The sequence below is a fragment of the Dicentrarchus labrax genome, unplaced genomic scaffold (genome assembly GCF_905237075.1).
Source record: "Dicentrarchus labrax unplaced genomic scaffold, dlabrax2021, whole genome shotgun sequence".
Classification (NCBI taxonomy): domain Eukaryota; kingdom Metazoa; phylum Chordata; class Actinopteri; family Moronidae; genus Dicentrarchus; species Dicentrarchus labrax.
Genome location: NW_026136705.1, coordinates 4,789,727 through 4,811,255, shown reverse-complemented (window position 1 = coordinate 4,811,255; position 21,529 = coordinate 4,789,727). Strand labels below are relative to the sequence as shown.

The following is a 21,529-nucleotide window of genomic DNA, read 5'->3' as shown; positions in this document are numbered from 1 at the left end:
ATAAACTAATGTCACAAGTTGGACATCTAGGAAATCTGACGCCTAAAAAATTCAAAGCAGACTTAAAAAAATAACATTAAATGGTGACAAATAAATGTAAAGGTCAAAGAGTCACACTCCACATGAGTCGTTTTCTTTATCCAGTTTCTTTTTAATCTCACAAAACACATGAATCTGAGACATGAGCTCTTTTTTTTTCCTTCTGTGCAGCTAAACAATCTCACCAATTTTAAAAACAAGGGAGAAGAAAATAATTTATACATCCTTTTTTTTTTTTAATCATATCTACAAAAATAAAATCAAATACGAGGACTAAGGCTTTACAGAAAAAAATTAACATATATAAAACAAGTGGGTCTGATCTCTCTATATTACATGAGTGAACAAGGTTTATTTTTTTTTTCTTAAAAAGACACAAAATAAAAAGACAATGAGATGATAGTAAAAGACGTGTGTATGCATACAGTAGTTTGCACCGTGCAGGGAAGTTTGTTTGTGCAACATTTAAAAAAAAAAAAAAAAAAAAGAATCAGTTGTAGCTTGTTTTTTGTTTGTTTTTTTACAGCCGGTTAGGGCTTTAACGCTGATGTCAATGTACAAGATAAAACATATGGGGGAAAAAAATAAAATAAAAATAGAAATCATGGAAGATATAAAGAAACTGAAGTGTAGAGGTAGAAATTGGAGATGGAAAATGCTGTAGTTAGTAGTGGGAGGAAAGAAGAGGGGGTGTGTGGGAATGGGTTTGTCGAGTAGCAGAGGAGATCCTGATTCAACCAGCTCAACAAATAACGTGTGTGATGAACGTGCGCCCGTAGTGTTAAAACGGAGGAATCTTTTTACGTTTTGTTGTCTTTTCATGGACAAAACTTTTGTTCTGAGCTGCTTGAAAATCAGCATCCGAAAAAGGTGTCCGCCCCCCTCCCCTCCCTCAACACCTCTGAAAAGAAACTCCACTTCGGTTGAACATTTTCACATTTTAGCACAAATTCATCAAGTTCGTACAGTCAGCTGCCAAAAATCAGCTGTCCCAGCGATCGATAGCTCTCATTTGAAGACGCAATATTTATTTTTTTTTGTTCATATGCGACAGCCGAGTTACACCGCTCACCGACGACTGCTTTGGTGTGTTTTGGCTAAAGAGTGAAAACCTTCCAACGGGCAGTGAAATATCGTTTTTAATAGCAGAATCAGTGGCTGGTAGTGTATCAAAAAGTTCTTGGCTCTCGGTTTGGTTCAGTTTGGTAGTGTGTTGTCGGATTGGAAGCTGGTAAAGACGCTGGGTGACTCACTAAAGCGCTCCTCAGTTAAGTATTTGAAACCAGCTCAAATAAAAAAAAATTCAGTCCAGTGTGATCCTGCCCAGCTTGGTAAGAGAAAGAAAGAGAAGAAACGTTTAAACTGGTTCACGTAAGAACTATCTCGAGAAGAAGTTATTTCCTTGTCACAGTTTAAATACGTATTTTTCGGTCTAGTGTGTGTTAGAATTAGTTCAGGACAGCTGGAGTTTGAGGGTAAAAAAAGAAAGAAAAGAAAAGCACTTGGCTTTAGTGTCAGTCATTGCTGGTTACACATGCCTCAACCGAGGCATACAAAAACTTTTATGAACGTCGAGGACATTAAATCACTCCTGAACATGATCCAAAAATAGTTAAAGGAATAGTTTTTGGGAAATACTCTTCTTGCTTTCTTGCTAAGATCGATAACAACTCCACGTGGTCGGGCACAGTGACTCCCGTCTTGTCGTGACTGCGAGGTTGCAGAGACTCCAGTAACTGATGAGATGTAACATGAATGAGTGAGCTTTAGAGGTACTGGTAGGTTAACCTTTGGACAGAGCCAGGCTAGCCGTCTCCTCCCGTTTCCAGTCTTTATGCTAAGCTAAGCTAACCAGCTGCTGGCTCTTTATGTGTATTCTATATATTTAAACAGTGGTATCGATCTTTGCAAATAATAGCATTTTCCAGTCAAGCTATTCCTTCAAATGTTTGCTTGATCCAACTGTGCTGCAGTCACAGGACAGTTAAATATAGCTGTTATACTTGGACCATGTGCGTAAACTTGAGTTTGTAAAATTCCATTTTACAAAACTTTTCCCAGTTAATATGAGTTGTTCTGTGCAGGCTGGGTGGGGGGCGGGGCGGGGGGGGTGTCTTTCTGGGAGGCTACTTGATAAAGAGCACAGTCATTTCATAGCTTTGGATGTGGATATAAACACTATGCATGGTATGACCACTGGATCATAGGAGAAGGGGTTTGTTGCTGGTTCACAGTATTCACCGTGCTATTTACACACACAATACGCTGGAGCGAGGGCTAAAAGGATGCACAGTCAAATCTTTAAAAGTGTAGACAGGCAATGTCAGCGGTGATATTTGGCAGCAATTTGATTGAGTGACAAACAGGTCTTCAGTGAAAATTTCAAGTTTCCGGGTTTGGATCAGTATTCGTCCCGTTCCCTCTCGCTCGTCGTCGTCAACATTGCCTGTCTCGAACCTTGCCCCGAACACATCCTGAATCACCCAAAACCTAAAACATCTTTACATGATCAGAACACCTGTGTGAATCCACTGAGCTTGTTATTTTAAAAAAAAACAACAAAAAAAACTGAATAGATCCCTGTATGCCTCTGAAGCAGCGCTGAAAATAAAACCTGCCAGCATTTCAGTAGTAAACAGCGCAGTAGTGTTTCCAGAACTTAAAATGAACAATGAACAATCAAGACGAACCACGTTATGATCAATATGTTGCACTGAATATGAATATGATAATGTAAGCGTGATAATAACTGTAGTGTTTCTGAATGAAACGGTTAAATGCTGTGTGTGTGTGTGTGTGTGTGTGTGTGTGTGTGATATTGGTTTCCTTACCCAGTGCAAATAACCTGAATTATATAGACACAGTCCTTCGGCCGTGGTGGCAGGTGAACTCAGTGTAAAGCAACCAATGTGGGAGGAGGGGGGAGAGGGGCCCCCCGGAGGCCAGTGGCATCTCCAGTCCCTGATCCGTCCACTGTGGAGGACGTACGTGACAGAGGGATGCATTGTGGGTAAAGTGCAGGGGTGATGGGTCCCTCGGATTTTTCCTTAAATTAACATTTCAACACTTTTCTGCTCCGCTCCTTCAACCAGCTCTTTAAAAAGCAAGACGTACAACTCATTTTCCTTCACAAGTATCCAACATTTTTTTTTCCCCACTTTCAATTCTTCCCAACTTTTCCTTCCTCTTCGCCAGTCAACTTGTCTTCTGCCTTTTTTTTTTTTTTTTTTGTTCCTTCATACTTTTTTCCCTCACTCCATCCTGGACTCCCTCATGTTCTGGTAGAAGTCAGAGGTTGTGCTGACCCCCTCAGAAATCCCAGTGAGTCCGTCCGGCATCCTGGTGTCCCAGGGCAACAGAAAACAACAACGAAACAAACAGCCATGGTCCTTCCTGGGCTCTGTTCCACTGGCCAGTGCATGCAGGGACGAGGGGCGAGGGGAGGCACGGCTGAGGTGCCAGAGTCTGACGGTGGGTACATATTGGTGCCTCCATCAAGATTGGGTGACATGTAAATCCACTCTGCAACGATGTTAGAATCCAGTCGACTGAATCTTGGGCTCTGCTGGGATGCCCTCTTTGTCTGCTTGGGTTGAAGGAAAAAAAAAACTGTATTTAGTATAGAAAAAATCGTTTTGTTAAGTTTTACAACGCAAAATCCGAGCCCCCTCACCGTCTCCTGATCCGCGATCCAGTGATGGTGTTCTGGAGACGGTTGCCGAGGGACACGGTTGGTCCTCTGACTCCTGATTGACAGATGGCTCTCTGAGGGTTTTCAAAAGCGTGTGATGGGCCTTCTCAATTTCCTGCAAAGGGGCGAACATTCAAGAGAGTCAAAATGAGGGGCAGAACATCAAGCTTAGGTAGTGAAGGAGGAGGGGAAAACATTTTGTCAAATTAGAAATACGAGAATATCCTGCTTTATAGATATGTTTGGCCCTGTGGATAACTTTGTTGCTTGGTGTTCAGGTTTCAAAAACTGGACAAAACGTTCTCACAGAGAGATGTATGAATGTGATGAAGGCAGCAGTGGCGCCACGACAGAAAAACAAAGACCCCATAGTATAAATTAAGTTAACAATCTAGTTGGGTAATCTAAGCTCCAGTGTTTTTCTCAGTTTTTTCAACCAGATGATGTATGCTGCATTCATTACATTCCCCTCCAAGGCTGTGGCGTTAACTTCTCCTCCCTGAAAGCTGATCTCTGCTGTTTACTGCAATTTAAAACAATTAAATAAACAATGTAGGGGTTGAATAGAAGCCATTAAGATGGACTGCAGGGAAATCTTCACTTCTCATAAGACACACAAAACGAAGCCAGGTAACACACCGGTTCACGAACAAAAAAAAGTTCAAACTGTGGGTTAAAACAAGTCGAGAGTCGATGGAAACGTTGCCACCTGAACACAAACTCACCTTCAGCTGCCGCAACTTGCTCATCAACCCCTCAATCGTGTGGAAAATCTCGTCCACGTTTTTGATCACGTGGCTCTGGTGCCCCGCCTGCGATTGACCCGTTTCTTCTTCCTGTTCCGGTTGCATAGCCTCCGATCGGTCGGGCGCGGGGACGCAGTCGGACGTTTCCTCCTCCGGCTGCGTCTGTGGTGACATCACTTCCTCGAGAGGCTGAGGGAAGTGGCTGGCGGTGGGGGTCGGGGGGTCGTCGTGGTCATCGGTGATGCTCTCTCCTTGCTCTGTAGGCATTACCAGGTAGAAAGTGTTCCCTGGAGCACAGAAATGTGATAACACAAAGTGTGCCGGTGAGTAACTTCAAGGGTAAAATTAAGGCCAACTCTTAAGATTATAAATTATATTTTATATCCATTATCTTGATTAATATTACACATAAATAAAGGAACGTGCTTGTCTCATAAAAACAGCACTTGACCGATTTAGTCATCATTACCCTGCGCGGTGGCCTTGCCTCTCGGCTTGGATGATTGGTCGGAGGGGAGGGCGACATCATCAGTGATGTCGTCAGGGACAGAAGAAGAAGAAGAAGGACCCGCAACCACAGCTATGCACAGAGGATAGACGTGTGACAGGAAATAAAGTGTGTGCGGAAGTGTGTCGTACGTGAATAAAAGAGTGAGGGAATGAGTTGATGTAGGAGCAAGTGGGTTGTCGTGTTGTGAAGAGCAAGCCGACACAAGAGAGAGAGAGAAGATAAAGTGCGTAAGAACCCAAACAACGAATCACCGAATGCAGAGAAAAACATGCAGAGGAAGGCAGCCATCAGAAACTTGATCAGATTTGATCCAAAAAACAGACAAAAAGCACACGGAGCTGAATTCACTTTCAGTTCAGCCAACAATCAAATATTTATCTCAAAAGAAACAAAAAGGTTCATAATTGGGATTTATTTTGAAACAAAAGCTTCAAATTGTATCTGAGAATTGAATGACCTCAGAGTGATCAGCCAGTCGAGCCCCGCTGAACAATTAAATCAAATTATCTGAAAGCTTTTCTCTATCCGATCCTTTACCTTTTCTCACGACCTGAACGCTAGGCTGCTCGGTGTCCGGGGGCGGAACCTCTTCAGGCTCGGCCTCCCATTCGTCGACGCTGAAGTTGAGGACCGTCTCCAGAGACTCTGGCCGCTGTCTCTCTGTGAACGAGCTCCTTTCGTTGGTCGTCTCGTTAGTGGGCGTGTCATCGGAATCGTGGCTCCAACCGTCCTCTTCTAAATCCCGTAATATGAGCTGCTTTAGTGTTTCAACTGTAGACGCATGAAAACAGCAAAAAGGAAAAAGAATAAACAGAATTTAATTATACATGTTACATTACAGGTTTTGTAGAAGTCATGAGGTTTGTTTTTCATTCCTTCTCACCGTCTTGTAAAGCAGCCTCTGCCACACCGGCAGCTTTCCTTTCTGATTGGTCCGAAGGTGTGTTGGCTGAGAGCACAATGTCGTCGTTGTTGGAATGAGTCTCCATGGAGTCCGACGGCTCCGTCATGGAATTGTCTGGAAGATTTCAAACAGTTGGAGGTGTGACAAAGCCCAAAATATCGAACTCTGTTTAGCTTCACAAATATTTGCGGGCAGTTGAAATACTCAGGTCTGTTGATTATAATGGTGGTTGTTACCTGCATAGACATTACTGCCAGTTGAGACTGGGGACGCACTGCGTAGACTGGGGGACCTACAGAAAATACAAACACAACAAACACTAAGCATATGCAAGGTGAAGAAAATAAGCATATATAAAAAAAAAAAAAAAAAAAAAGAAGAGAACACACCTACTAGAATAAAACTTAAAAGTAACACACTGTTTATTATTCATAGAGATAAGATTTACTCACGACAGACGCATGGATCCGTGATTGATCAGGGGTGATGAACCATCTGCCGATGAGATGGTCTTTTCTAGTAAATCTTTCCAGCTGCAAAACAAAAATCAACAGTCAAGGCAACCTGCAGACATACGGCGCAAAAAAACATAACATAACATAGATGCTTTGTAATCCTGCTTAAGGTAAATACCAGTTGTAGAAAAGAGCTTACTTGTTTTTCTCCGATGACGTCCCAGCCACCAGTTCGTAGATCTGCCTCTCTGTGGTGCTGATGATGTAGAGGGCTTTGTTGTCTGGAGAGAAAACAAAAGATTTACACGTGTGACCGCGGCCGCACACACAAAAAAAAATCTATTTTAAGATTTGCTTTCTGATGTGTGACCACAGTCTTACCTGTGGCTACTGAGCGGACCAGCAGCGAGTGCAGCTTCACCAGAGGGCTGAAGGAGGTCTTGCTGTCTCCGCTGCCTCCTCCGCCTCCACCCAGCCAGCGGGATGGATATCTGAGCTGCAGCCGGTCGTCTGGGCCCCTCTGTAGAAGGACCAGGCAGTCTGACAGCAGCAGCGCTTGAATCTCTGATGGAGGGATACAGAGACGTGATTAAAAAGGGCATAAAACCAAACTCATGAGACCGTATGTGTCCACACAAAAAGTACTGACCTATCTGCTTGTCTTTGTTGACTTTCCACGTGAGAGGACCTTCATGGATCATTCTCTTAGTGGATAAGTCCAGACTCTGTGAGAGAGAAGAGTAAAAAAAAACAAAAAAAAAAACACATTTAGGTATAAAAGATGGAAAGCTCATATGGGACATGGTTGGTATCCTTCATTGCAATATGAATAACGTGAACAAGGGAGGAAGGTTAACCAGCATGAACTATTTGGCCACCTTGAATTGCGGGGCGGCGTCCAGCCTGCGTTGGTATTGGCTGAGGCGTTGCCGGTGTTCCGTTTCCCTCACATCCTCGTTGACAGCCTGCAGTATCCCTCTGCAACACGCCTGGGCGCGCTGAAGTGAGGGGAGGTCCGATGAACCCGCTAAACAACAAAACAAGAATACACGCCTTAAAACTCCTGTACTTTTTTAGTGCATGATTTACTGTGTTGATGGTACACGATGCATCTGCTGAATCCTCACCCTCTGTGTGTTTAATGATGTTGTCCAGCAGCAGAGGATACTTGGTGAGTCTCTGCATCTCCGACACCAGCAGGTCTTTGAGCTGCAGCCTCCGACAGTGGGGACTCGCCTCACACTCCTGAACAAATGTCAAACACATAAGCACATAAAGCACAAAGCTACAACTACTCATACAGCAGTATAATATACACAGCGTGTGTGTGTGTGTATGTACCTGGATGATGTGCGCGAAGCGAGGGTCTTTACGTTGTTTGTTCTTGATCAGCTCCAGGGCCTGAGATTGCTGGCTGCACAGCTGGGACGCCTGTTCCTGGAACTCATCTCCAGCTGCATCTTCAAACTACAAACACACACCACTGTTAAACACACCATATTATATATTCATGAACACCTGGGATGAAAATGAGACGACGCAAACGGAGTTGCAATGATGGCGGTAATTATTTCACACACCCTGGCCAGCATAACGTCGCCGATGTCCTGAACGATGGGAGTTTCTCTTCGCTTCTTCATCGCCTCGCACAGACTTGCTGCAAAGAAGAGTGACATTCATCATCGGTTAATTTCAAATACTACCAATAAGATAATCCATATCGCCCTTAAAGACATAATTATATGATCCAAAACAAAACTATTTGCAATCATAGCATGGGAATTATTTCACACTGTATACTTCCATGTTCTCTTTATGCTCTAAATTAAAGCGCAGAATACATATTGACTCAGTAAAGCTGCAAGCAGATATCCAATTTAATAGTTACGACCTTTGCTTAGTATTTGCTTCACTTATTATTATTTACCTAGCAATATAAGGGCTTGAATACATGTTGATTCAAAGTACAGCTCACTTTATTGTGCAAACAGAAGAAACAGAAAACAGTGACATGAAAGTTCCTTAATTTTCCATATTTAAATTCTCACTCTTCTTAAAGATTGATTTCTTAAATTGGAAAATATCTTAAAATAGTATTAGAAATATGCTCATATTTATCCATAGCCCAAAAACACACACACACACACACAGACTGACCGTGGAGTTCATAGACCTGGGGCAGGTTGGGGAAGATGCAGGCGAGCTCATCAGAGTTCAGCACAGACCTCATCTTCTGGAAAAAGACCTGGTCCAGGACCTTCAAGGTCCGCAGGTGAGACGCCTCAGTGGTGAACAGCTCTGATGATGGCGAGAAGAAAGTAGCAAACAGATAATCAACATCAATGCACCTCCATGTTACTATTAGACATTTTAAAGTAGAATATATTTAATGACGACTGTGGAGTATGAAGTAGTTCTTGACTTGTACCGTATATGACCGCCTGTCTGTCCACTTCCCTCGGACTGAGCGTGGCGAGGAGCTGAGGAGGAACTGTGTCCTGCCAGTTCTGACTGTCGTACACGTCTTCCTCCAGCGCCGCAGCGTCTGGCAGCAGCGCCAGCGGTGAGTCTACACTCCTGCAGAGTCACACACACGGACACATAAACACAGGTAAGGGAGTCTGACATGCACATGAGAGACAAACAGAGAATGTCTTATACCAGCATAGCTACTGCAAAAATAAAACTCCTTTGTGTTCACCTAACATTACGGGGAGACTTGAAACTGAAAGACGCTGAAAGCTGACGGTTCTTTCTTGTGAACCAAACAGTTTCATCATCAAGAGTAGTTTAACAGCTGATCAATCATCTATGGGGGTGACACGGAAACTCACCTGCGTCTAGACCGAGGGGTGTATGGGGGTGTAGGGTTCTCTAGAGACCTGAGGTTGAGAGAGAGTGGAGAGAGAGAGGGCGTGAGGCGAAAACCTATACTTCCAGGGGTAACATCTGGGGTGTTTGGGATGTGAAGCTCTTATTAAAAGGGGAGGGTTTTGAAGGATGCAATGTCTGTATTAATTATCTTCTTTAAGAGAAATTTGAGATGATTCTGTTTTCAAAATGGGAAAAAAAAAACCTCATCTTTACCGCGCAGAGCTGCTAGATGCAGATGACGACGCGCTGTGCTGCAACGGCCTGAGGCCCGGCCCCTCCCCGCAGTCCTCCATGTCCACGTCGCTGCGAGAGCGAGGGACAGACTCCGTCCCTGAGACGACACCCCGCCGACGCCCCTCTCCCTGAGCCTTCAATGACTCGCTACGTGCCAGACGCACTGAGACCGTAGGGCTGCAAAAGAGAACAAAAACCCCACAACATTTCACAAAGCCATTAAGGATCAAACACTTTGAAAGAGGTTCTATGAGCTCATACTGAATATAAACTCAAGGTGGACTTCAGAGCTACCTGTCCATGCCGTCTTCTCCCAGGCTGCTGGAGGAGAGCCTTTGGGGGTCAGCAGCGTCACCCCCCTCCTCTTCCGTCGTCTCCGTGTGATTCTCAAACTGCTGAATGATGTTCCTCACACTGCCGGGACGGACTGCACACACAGACATGACTTAATTGTACAGTGTAATAAAATAGCACACATGCTATCAGCAGATAGTTGATATGTATAAAATGAGGTGGAATCTTATGTACAGTAACTAATGTTTGGTGAAAAGGAAATTTTAACCAAAGAGTAAAAACAAAAAAGTGCAGTGACAAAAAATATATACCTTCGGTGGGTGACAACGGGACATGGAATGCTATAAAATCAAAATGAACCAAAAAGAAACCATGAAATCAGGACAACAAGACACAATGAAAATTCCATAAATCAATAAACAAACCTGCAAAAACAATAAAATGACAAACAGAGGGCAGAGGGAAATCAATATGGTCTGACAAACACAGTGAGCGAGAGCATCACACGTGTTAGCGTGCCTCTCATGTGGTGTGCCAGTGAACCAATACTGTCAGCTGATAATTACTTTTTCACAGATGGATCTGACATTCTAAATACTGATAATGTTCTCATGAGACCCAGAACAATAAACTATATTTGTAAACCTCATGTTGCATGCATGTATTAGCATTTTAGCATTCTGACAATGAATATGGTTATAATAATGATTTAGAGCAAATCTGAATCAGAAATGAGTGTGTGCGTGTGTGTGTGTGTGTGTGTGTGTGTGTGTGTGTGTGTGTGTGTGTATTTACTGGACTGGGATGTGCTCCTGGGTTTGCCGATGTACTTCAGGATGGGATTTCTCTTTTTATCCTCTCCATCTTTCTCTTTCTTGGTACCACTCAGCTGTGGAGAGAGGAGCCACGTTTAAAGTGCATCATTTTAGCTTCCACTTGAACGTAGAAACACACAAATCTTTTGATTTAAGCATTTCTGAATGTGGAAATACATGTACGATCCATTTCCATTTCAGAAACGGCAAAGCTTCTGTGGAAACCACATTGAAAAGAGAAGTCAGACGGGGTTGCAAGTCTTCTACAGGTGAGCTCTAGATAAATAATACCTCAGTGATGTACAAAGTGGCACCGCGGAGCTCACACCTCGTATAGGTATAGCAAGAGAGGACCAGACCACACAGATGAGCTAATAGAGCTTTACAAAACTGCTAAAAATAAAAATAATGCAATTTTCTTTTTTGCCGATAGTGTAAAACACACGATACTGCAGAAAGGATTTTGCTCTTGTATGTTCAAAAAAGAAAAACAATTTGAAAAAGTAACAAGATGCCCATGTTTACATTTGCAGGTACATTGACATTTACATTATTAACTACATTTGCAGAAGTGTGGTTGCAACTTGCAACATCTTCTCCTTCTGTAGAAAAAAAAAAAAAAGACGACTTTTCGGAAGGGCTCTTACCTTTTTCGTCTTTAAGAAAGCGAGCCACTTCTCCTTCTCTGTGCTCAAACCAGGGAAGACCTTGGAGTCTCTTAGCTTGATACCAGAATGACGCAGGTACAGGAGCACTGCCGACGCCAGAGGAGAACTGAGGGAGAGGAGAGAGGGGGCGGAGGGAGTGAGAGAGAGCGAGGGAGCGAGAGAGAGAAAGAAATAAGACAAACATGGTGGAGGGAAACGTGAGGAGAATAGACCACAAGGGGAAACAAACAAAGAAAAGGTGTGAGCAAGAAATGAGCCAATCTCTCAGACAGGTGTTGCTTTTTCAAATTATATTCCCCTCCGACAGACGAGACACGTCTTTTACCTTCTGTCCTCTTCGTGCTTTGATCTGCAGCGGGAACAAACAGAGAGACATAAAAAGGCGGTTAATTCCCCTTCACGAGAAATAACAGGCTTTCAAAGAGATATCCAGTTTAATTCCTCAGAGTTATATCCATTTAATTCAGCCGCAAACGATGTGAGAAACAGATTGTGGTGCGGCAGTCATGTGACGGGAATCGGCCCGTGTGTGCATGAAGTCAAAGAAATAAATGTCATGTGGTTTACAGGTTTTGCCGCTGTGGTAATGACCTTTGTTATGGTAGCTTGGGTGAGCTCCTTCTGTCGCTTTGTAATAACTATTTTATTGGGCCTCAAACATCTGACCCTGTTGCTAGGCAAACCTGCCTCAACAGTCTGAGTGTGTGTGTGTGTGTGTGTGTGTGTGTGCGCGTGTGTGTGTGTGTTAATATTCGCTTTAGGATTAGAGTTACATGTTAAAGCAAACCAATGTATAATTATTTAACAGGTTGATAATGAAAATGTTGGTCGATATTTTTTGTTTTATTATTTGGTCGGCATAAGAGTAAAAATATATTTAGATGTAAAACAAGCTGATCATCTCTGGTTTGACATCAACTTGTCCAGAAAACGAACCCGTGCCCTCGCCATGAACCTAAAACTTTAAAACAAAAATTTGCACAGGAAAAACATGACGCAGCAGTACTTCAGTAAGTTGCAGACTCACAGTATTTCCCAGAGGGCAGTGACCTGTCTGTCAACCACTTGTCTCTCTTTCATCGGGTCTCCATCCAGCTGCTGCAGGTCTCCTTCTCCAAACAGAGAGCCAAGACCCATCATCTGCTTGTTCCTATGAAACACAAGTTTAACAGGTTATTATGAACAGTAGAATATGGTAATTGAGTCAAAGCTGACCTTTATGGTCATTATTCTGCCTCAGAACAGGGACACAAGCCCTAATTTTCACTGAATAACCCCCCCAGTATTAATGTTTATCAATGTGAGAAACAAAATCAATCTTAAGTAATATACCTGTAGTCCTGTATCTGGTCCTGGATGTCTGGCAGCACCTGCTGCTGCAGCTCAGACAGAGGTCCTCTGATGTCCTCCTGGGCATGAAGTCGACTTTCTGAAGGAGAGATGGACACAACACAATGTCAGTGGGTACACTTCTGCACAAGCTAACATAATCATTACATCCATGTGGCTCATCCTTTGAAATAAAATCAGTCACAAATCAAATTCCTAGTTTTCTTTTTATATCTCACATGAAAGAAAACCTTACAAATCATCAAAATGGAGGCACGAATATCAATATGAAAATTCAAAACGCGTAAGACGACAACTCAACTAGCTTTTAGTTGTCTTACCTATATCTGTGAGGTATTCCTCTCGTACTTTGATTTTCAGGGGCTACAAGGGAAAAAAGAAAAAGAAAACACACGCCATATCACTTTTATGGGAGGATTACAGTATTAACATATTGCACATTAGCAGCCAATACTGGGATATAACAGATAAAGGAATACAAGTTCAAATCATTAAGGCAGGGTGGTACATACAGCATCTGGGTCCAGGAAATGGGAGCAGATCTGAGGTGCAAGTGCGCGGGCGTCTTTAGGACTGGAGCCCAGGTAGGCCTCCACTGACAGGTAAAACAGCTGATGTAGACACACGCAACCATGAATGTCAGAAAGCAAGCGCAGATACACAAACTGCAATGTCTTCCAAAAGTACCAGAATACATTTAAAAAGGTTACATATGAAATTTAGAACATTAAACGAAGCTAATAAAAGTACAACGCAGACTGACCAGAGGGTTGGGGTCCAGAAGCTGGGTAAAGACGTATCTCATGAACACGGCCATGTGCGCCGGTCGCGACTTCAATAACTCAATGTCCTGGAACGGACCGTCCATCTGAGAGAAAGATTGGAGAAAATACGAACACTTAAGTATAGATGGAGGAAACGGGGCAAAGTATTGAGGCTGTAAAATAAAGACTCCGCTGGATGCACATGAAAATGTCTTTCTCACCTCGTTAAATGGATAACCGCCATCCTCTTCATCCTCTTCCTCTGGGCCGATGATCTGGGCCTTTCCGCCCTTTGAACACAAATGCGCACACACACAGATTTAAAAAAATCAAACAAACAAACAGAAAAAACAGAAACTCTTAGTCACACACTGGAGGACAGCAGGTCCAAGCACGTCTGCTCTTTTCATGCATTTACTGTACGTGCGGCGCTCATAGCAGAAGAGTCGCGATGGCGTGAAATCTGAATCGAAGGCCGTGGTCATAAATTGTTTTCTCGGTCTCGCTGCTTTGTCACACACATTTAAAACAGCTACGTTCAAAGACCGACGGTGCATGACAGAAATGGAGAGGAACGGATGAAGAGGAAATAGCCGAGCTACATGTCAAAGTAGTTGTTGTATCATAACTGACTCTGTCGTACTAGGAAATAGACTACACGTGTTTTCTTTTTACCTTACTTAAGTCATTAATTATTAAGTATACTGTTGGATTTGGTAACATTCACACGTCAGCTAAGCATGTGTTAATATGTCTTTACACTGCGTGTGGCGAATCTCAAAAATGAATGCGAGTGCGTGTGTCCATCTCACCGAATCAGACAGGGTGTGTGTGTCGGAGTTCTGCCGTCGGTGTTGGGGGGTCCTGAAGGAGGATGAGGGGGAGGAGTGGGGACTCTCAAAGGCCTGGGGAGGAAGGAGGAGGAGGAGGAGGAGTGGGAGGAGTGAGGGAGGGAGGGAGGACGAGGGGGGACGGGATGAGTGGGACCATCTTATACACAAACACACATACAATCTCACCAGTGCGGGAGAAGACAGGACACTGCGGCCTACCTCCGTGTCTCCTTCGCTTGAGTCCATCGAGAGTCGACCTGCCAAAGCACAGAGCAGTTTTACACCACTTATAAAGCCGCTTAAACTATGACCAGTGGTTTACATTGGAGTGTATATGCTATTTTTACCATATAAAACACAATTTAAGACAGCACTTTAAGAAGGATACTGACGTGTGGCACCATCAATTATTATTTGACCAATTTCTGTGTATTTTTGGCTGATATACAGACTAATTCAATCAGGAACTGTGCATGATCCAACCCAATCTCCGTAGCACTGAGAAATTGAATTAAAAGATAAACAGATACAAACCTTCTCCTGCAATGACGTAGCTCGTGGCAGACTCTGACCGCGTGCCCTCCTGTAGTAGCAGGATAAAGCATCAGTTATTTTTCAGCACTGGTAAGTAAAGGTAAATTATCATCATGGACGCTGGATTAATTGTCTTTTTGAGCCAAAAGCAACCAGTAGAACAGGCTGTAAACACTGACTTAACTTAGAATTTAAAACTGCATGCAAGGCAAAAGGAGACAGGTGAGAAGATAAATAATAATAACAGGATCTTTCCTCTTGAACATAACTGAATTAACTGTATCCAATCAGGTGACATGACAGGTGAATTTGAATATGTGAACATGTGGCCTGGTGGGTGACATAATGCTCCTAAACATTTGCAAATCAAATTTCCTATGCTGGTAAAACAAGAAGTTATATATACAGAGGGGTTTTTAGTGAGTATAGAAAGTCAGAGTCAGTCACAGGTGTGTCTCCTCACCAGATCTTGCTGAATCTTGACCCTGACTTGGTGGGCTCTCCTCTTGGCACTTTCGATCCGCTCCTCCAATGACGGCGACGGGTTCTTCAGCTGCTCCTCCAGCAAGTCCTGTAAATTGGTCGGGTCTGGTTATCAACAGCAGACTTTAGCTGCAAAAATAAACTTGTAACTCATCATACAGGTAGCATGATGCAATAAGAGATATTTGCGTCTACAGGAAGATGCAGTCAGGGATCAGAAATGCATCTTAGAGCACGGAGTAAAACACCGGGATGGCTTATTTGTTTGTTTGTGTTTGTGTGCGAGTGTGTCTACCTGTAGTTCGGCCTCTTCCTGCTCCAGCATTTTCCTGAGTATCTGAGTGGCATGTTTATGTAATTCTGGGTCCTAAAAAACACATTTACAACAGAAATAATAAATCATTTAATGATGCCAAAGCAATTATAATATTTACCTACACATTGTCCATTTTAAAGCTGAGCATTTGTTTCACGCTGATGGCTGCTGGGAGTGTCCACGAGCCAATAGTAATAATATAATTGAATATGTAATTTAATTCACCTGTAGTGGTTTAGGTCCAGTGATTCTTTGGGAAGGGGTGCTGCTCAGTCCAGAGGGCAAGGGTGGAGGTGGAGGGGGTGGGGCCTCCCCACCCAGAGACTTTCTGTGACCCGGTGCGAGGTCAGTGGGGAGAGGCTCTAAGGGCAAGGAGGCAGTTGAAGGGGGTGGTCCTTGTAGTGTCAGGGCTACATACGGTCCAGCTGTGGGAAGATAAAATGTGGGGACAGAATCGGATAAACACGGGCAAAAGAACTGAAACATAGAAAACACATGAGCATCATCTTACAACATCTTACAGCAAATACACAGAAACAATCCAGCTTATTTCAAACTTACATTTGATGAGCTTTACCACCTCCTGATGGGACATGGAGGACACCAGCGACCCGTTCACCTGGGGGGGTGGAGACAGATGGAAAAGAGGAAGTTCAACAACACAAAAAACAGACAGGAAGAACTCTTAAATTCAGTGTCCGTGGTGGAAAGTAGTAAAAACCTTTATGATTCTGTCTCCTTCTTGGACCCCGGCCTTGACTGCTGCACCACCTGTAAAGACGAGTAAAGACATACGGATGAGTTTTAACTCAAATGTCATGTGCGCTACAACAAACAACTTATTTATCACTTCCCATTTCTATGTCATCATATATTTGAAAAATAATCTCCAAAATAAGCTGCTGTTGTAGTTTGTGATTTGATGGAGCACCTTTAAAATCATAAATCAACAACTATGCGTTTATAAATTGTAAACTGTATCACAAGTTTTTGTCATTTCTTTCATGACAGAAGAAATTCAACACATAAGCTGCGCACATGTCTCACCTGGTCGGACATTCTGCACTAGCTTCACTCTCTCTCCACACACTGTGAAGCCAAACCCGAGCTGGTCCTTCTGCACGACCACACACCTCTGCACAAGACCGGGACCTGGGAGAGGAGGGAAGAAGGGTTTAAAAAAAAAAAGGTGTTTTGGGGGGGGAGATATATTAAATGATATGAAAATAAACCAGTGTGGGAAGTTTCAATTACCCGTACTCTCGACAGGGATGTCAGCCGTTGGCTCCCTCTGCTGGGTGGCAGAGGATTTGCGCTCCGAGTCCCCGATGGTCAGACTGCTGAGCCTGGGGTTGAGAGATGAGAGAAAGAGAGGTTTAGCGTGAAACAACACTAAACCAGGAGATTTAGAAAAACAGTGGGAGGGCTGGTTGGGCTGGGAGAAGGGAGATCTGAAGGGGATTCACAAAAAGAGGAAGAATTTATTGAATCAAATTCACTGGAACAGGCCAAAGGGGAAAGTGGGGAAGTTTCCAATAAGAGACAGAGCAACGTGAGTGGAGAGAGGGAGGTCAGAGGCAGAAGATTTGAGGGAGGCGCACGGTCAGATAATGGTGGATAGAGGGAGTGAGAATATGAAAAAAAAATGCACGAGAGGCAACACGAAAGCGGTCGACAGGAAAACTCACCAAGCGGCAAAGGGGCTGAAAGCGAAGCGTGACAGAAAAGAAGGAAGGAGGAGATAAAAAGGGGGAAAAAGGGGGGGGACAGAGAAAAGCAGAAATTCAGAATGAAGCCAAATATTGAAGTAAAAAGCACACAGAGAAACGGACCAAGAGTTCAAAACATCCCCACGCCCTTTATACTCTACAGATTGTAAAACACTGAGAGCAGCTTGACTTGCAAGAATGTATTTATTTAAGGGTGTGTGACGCAAGGGCTCGCAGTGTAAACACTGAAGTGATTTAGTCCAATGACCGGTCGGATTATAGGGACAATTCACCAAAACCAAAGTGAAACCATCCAGATAGATTTGTTGTGATTTACTGAGATCTGGAGGTATTGAGCAATAGGTCAATTAATGTACTAATACTGTAAGTATTGTCAAAGGAAAAAAACACCAAACTTTCACCGCTTCTAGCTTCTGTAATGTGAGCATTTATGCTTTTGGGGTTTGGACTCTTTGGTCAGACACAAGCAATATGAAGACTTCACATTAGATTCTGGGAAATTAAGATCCATCTATTTTTTTTTTTGTTGGTTTATTTAACAGTGACAGTGCACATTAATAACGTTTGATGTAAATGTGCAAAAGTTAACTCAAAGGCTAATTCTATCTCAAACACATATAATAAAACAATAATAGAGGAATTAACTGATCGTGAAATGGATAATTAGACATATGCCTTAACAAATCTCAATATATCAAACCAAATCTATCTGAATGGATCGATTTACTCTGAGTAAGAGCAGACGACTAAGTTTAGATGTGTTTTTTTGCCCTTGTACACCTAAGCTTGCCCAGGTAGGCGGAGTCAGTGCTGGGCGCTCGTCTGCCAACTCCACCTACGCTGCCGCTTCAAGCCCGAGTGCCTTTTGAAATGTGCTGCCGCAGCTGTACAATCTGTAGGTGTCATTAACCCCAAACCCTGACATAAGCTCTCACCTGAACAGGTGGGCGTTTTTCTTATTGGCTGCCCTGCTGTCACATGACACACACACACACACAGACACAGACACAATAGTGGGCACGTGCACAAGAACACACACAGGGGGGAAAGAAGTTGACAGCAGCAGAGACAGGAGAGACACGTGATCAAGACAGAGCTCAACAGATGACCACAGAAACACAGTGTGGGTGAATGTTGTGATGGCTGACAGTAACAACAGGATGAACTACAGTACACTGAGTTTTAGCAGCGGCAGAGCTACACACAGCATGAACAACATGAGATCCAAGCAACAAATAGACACCGAAACTCCCTAAACAATAGGGATGGGGATGTTTTCGAATATCTCGATTGAATAAAAAAAAAAAGAAAGGTCTGCACTATTTTTCAAGCTCATGCTGAAATGCAATGTGAACACAGAACTGAGAGTAAAGCTAATCGGCCGGGGCGGAGGTCAGTTTCTGACCGATCACAGCGTGTGCTTCTTTCCTTCAAAAAAACATTCACTGCATTTGTTTGGAAGAAATTTCAGGCCTCTGTCTGTGTGAGAATAATGAAATGAAAGTGAAGTTTTCTGACCAACATCACTAGTTAACTGGGGGATTTTTGGTAAAAAAAAGAGTGGGTTTGTAAAGCTCTGCAGTGTGAGTCGTTGTCGTCAGCTGGTTTTTGTTTGTCTGTACATCGTCCGGATGCTGCACTGTGCTCTTGGTGCTGAGTTCTGCTCTCTTTTTGTTCCGCCAACAAACTTTATTAACGTACAAAAAATAGATTCTTTGGCATTTTAGAATCACACAGGGGTAAGAATCGATCAATCTTCGATCTTATAAACAAACCAAACATAATTGTAAAATCTTTCTAAGGATGTTTTGAGTAATACTTTTCAGACTGCTACTATTGAAAAGCATACAGTATTTTAACTCTTTCCTTGTTCCAGAGAGCAGTTTTATCACCTCCCAGTCAACAGCCTGTCAGACAAGTATTTCCAGTGGCCAGACTAGACCTCAGCCAGATAAAGACATGTGGATTGGTTGATCTGGGGGTACTACAGGTTTTAGAAAGGTGTTAAGTTGTACCCTCAACCACAGAAATATAAACAGTCTGGGTGTAGCGGATGCGAGGCTCGTACCTGTCCAACGTAGAGGTTGGTTGGCGGAGACTCATGTCTGCAGCCTTGTGACACTCCTCTGCTTCCTGGTGCGGGATCAACACTGTCACTGGGCCTCTTTTATCATCATCCCCATCATCTCTTTCCTCGTCGGTTTTCAGTCCACACAATGGGGCTCTATGTTGTGCTTTGATCAGATCTTCAAGCTACTGGGAGGCTTGTTCAGATCAGACAGAGTGCTCCTCATGTTCCCATCCAACCCCAGTGGTTCCAGTTAGGTGTCAGTGGGAAAAACAAAGTCCTCAGTATCTCCCCTTCAATGGATTACATTAGTGGTTAAAAATATATACTATAACACAGGCTGATGGTAGCTTGGTGTAGGTTTCTGCTGTAGTGGAAAACAGATAAAAAAGGGACAGTCTGCTTCCTCAAAGGTCATCAATCATGAATGAATGGCTGATATGTCTCGCTATGCTGCAGGAGGTCAACAACTCCCATGCCATTTAGTGTCTGTGCAAGGCTGATTCCTGGAAGATAATTCAGTGTAACTACACACGCAGTCGGGGCTTGTTTACATGCGTGGCTTTGGACAGCTGTGCCGACCTAAATGGTCCCATAAAAGCGACGCACTAACTTAAATGTCGCTGCTTTTCTCACTCACACGCTTTGCATAGGTTATTAAAACTCTTCACACGAATGGCCCAATGTCACCTGCACTGATGTGTATGTGGCTTTCTGCCTCCATACACCAAATAACGTACCTTAGTTTAACAAAAGGGGGGAAATGTTCATACTAACACTGTAAACAACAGCCGACACAGACGCTACCGTTGGCTAACGAACTAGCTGGCTAATTAGCAGATTACCCGGCATTAGCTACGTTTTGCAGTTCGCTTATTAAAATAAAAATTAAAACAAACTCCGCGCAGGATGAATGTTAAAGCTGCTTCTCGACTTTGAGTTGTGGCTTATCTAACAAACCGGCTAGGGAATGATAAGGACCATCTGAAGCGGGGCCCTGCTGTATCCAGCTAGCGTTAGCTTCCTGAAGTTAGCTCTGCTGAAGGGCCGATTTCAAGCCGCGGCATGGCGTTGGTCCTCAGGCCGACCGAAAGCGCCGTGGGTTCGGCTACCAGCTGCGCCAACGAGTCGGTCCTTTAGAGGTGGCTAGCTAACCTGCTTATGTCTGCAAGATGAAAGGCCAGCATGACTTTTAACTGCGTGCGAATAGATGGATATTTAAAGTGGTCGAGATAGTAGCAGCCCATGCAAATTCCAGCTCGATTTTATCCCAGAATTCCCAGTTTTTTTGTGCAAAATCCAAACACTAAAGCTGCATGTTAGCCAGCGAGCTAGAAGGCAATACGATTCCAGTAAAGCTCCACCTCAGGTCCCCAAAAAACAAGTCACAGTGGTAAAATCCGGATTTGCTTTTGTCTCTCGTGGTTTGCCAGAAGACTCAGACGTCAATCACGACCGCTGCATGTCTTTATTGCCTTCTTTAAAATCCCAGTTCTTGAAAATAGTGATCTCTGCTGTGTTGTTGTCCTGCTGTCTTGACTGGCTGCTGATCCACCACCATGTTCTCAAAGATCATACGCGCAGAGCAACAGCGCCCCCGTCTGGACGGACCGCGGTGTTGCAGGTAGTGTGATGCTGCCGACTACCTATGGATGCGTGGAGGCTGCAGTGAAGTTATTCCCTAAAAGTACGAAAATATAAACAACAAGAGTGAAAGATAATACTGTTAAATTGTTTATAAAAGAGAGATAATGTAGGTTTTGTGAAGAGGTCGTGTTTTTACCATATATGGAAGTTATGGCATATTATTTAAATTATACAAGGATTAATACCACAATAAACTATGCTTATGTTTTGCGCCAGTCACTGTTAAAAGATAATATTGTTTATGCTTTATTTTATTTTATTTTTTGGTCATATTGCCGTTAGACAATTGATTGCTTGTATTATATGCCTTTAAATACTTCTTTTTCATTCATTCAACAACAACAAAACATGGCGTATGGAGCCAGTACCCCAATATCTTCCTTCTGGACTCACTGTTTTTCATCAAAAAGTCTCCAGAGAGCAGAATGAAACGCAACCACAGTTGTCTGTACTGTTTGGACTGAAAAGAGTGCTGGAGTTTAAATTACATCAATACAAATGTCCATAGTGATCCAATAATAAATTATCTACTAAGCCCATTAGATCATTCTTATTACAACAGTGTATTATTTG

The 21,529-nt window shown here is 43.3% G+C and overlaps 1 protein-coding gene across 15 annotated transcripts; it reads right to left on the bottom strand.

Annotated features, from left to right (window-relative positions):
* Window positions 1-130: 130 nt before the first annotated feature.
* On the bottom strand, window positions 131-20,897 carry arhgef11 (Rho guanine nucleotide exchange factor (GEF) 11). 15 transcript variants are annotated; one of them, XM_051399956.1, is made up of 42 exons: window positions 19,310-20,897; window positions 18,177-18,212; window positions 16,766-16,857; window positions 16,559-16,663; window positions 16,233-16,282; window positions 16,073-16,130; window positions 15,737-15,936; window positions 15,491-15,562; window positions 15,176-15,283; window positions 14,713-14,761; window positions 14,365-14,435; window positions 14,158-14,250; window positions 13,567-13,635; window positions 13,345-13,449; window positions 13,094-13,192; window positions 12,902-12,944; window positions 12,564-12,660; window positions 12,259-12,381; window positions 11,557-11,580; window positions 11,211-11,337; window positions 10,544-10,637; window positions 10,060-10,089; window positions 9,749-9,881; window positions 9,434-9,631; window positions 9,181-9,228; window positions 8,775-8,923; window positions 8,504-8,644; window positions 7,927-8,003; window positions 7,688-7,813; window positions 7,474-7,591; window positions 7,225-7,373; window positions 6,996-7,071; window positions 6,728-6,910; window positions 6,546-6,627; window positions 6,344-6,424; window positions 6,128-6,183; window positions 5,871-6,005; window positions 5,525-5,758; window positions 4,946-5,056; window positions 4,456-4,763; window positions 3,713-3,845; window positions 131-3,625 (listed from the first exon to the last, which is right to left on the bottom strand). In XM_051399956.1, the coding sequence occupies exons 1-42, from the start codon at window positions 19,342-19,344 to the stop codon at window positions 3,573-3,575; spliced, it is 4,371 nt and encodes a 1,456-aa protein (XP_051255916.1). In that variant the 5' UTR covers window positions 19,345-20,897; the 3' UTR covers window positions 131-3,572. The 15 variants fall into 15 exon arrangements, with proteins under 15 accessions (XP_051255916.1, XP_051255917.1, XP_051255921.1 ...); XM_051399957.1 differs by having other exon boundaries at window positions 131-3,622; XM_051399961.1 differs by having other exon boundaries at window positions 14,398-14,435.
* Window positions 20,898-21,529: the final 632 nt, after the last annotated feature.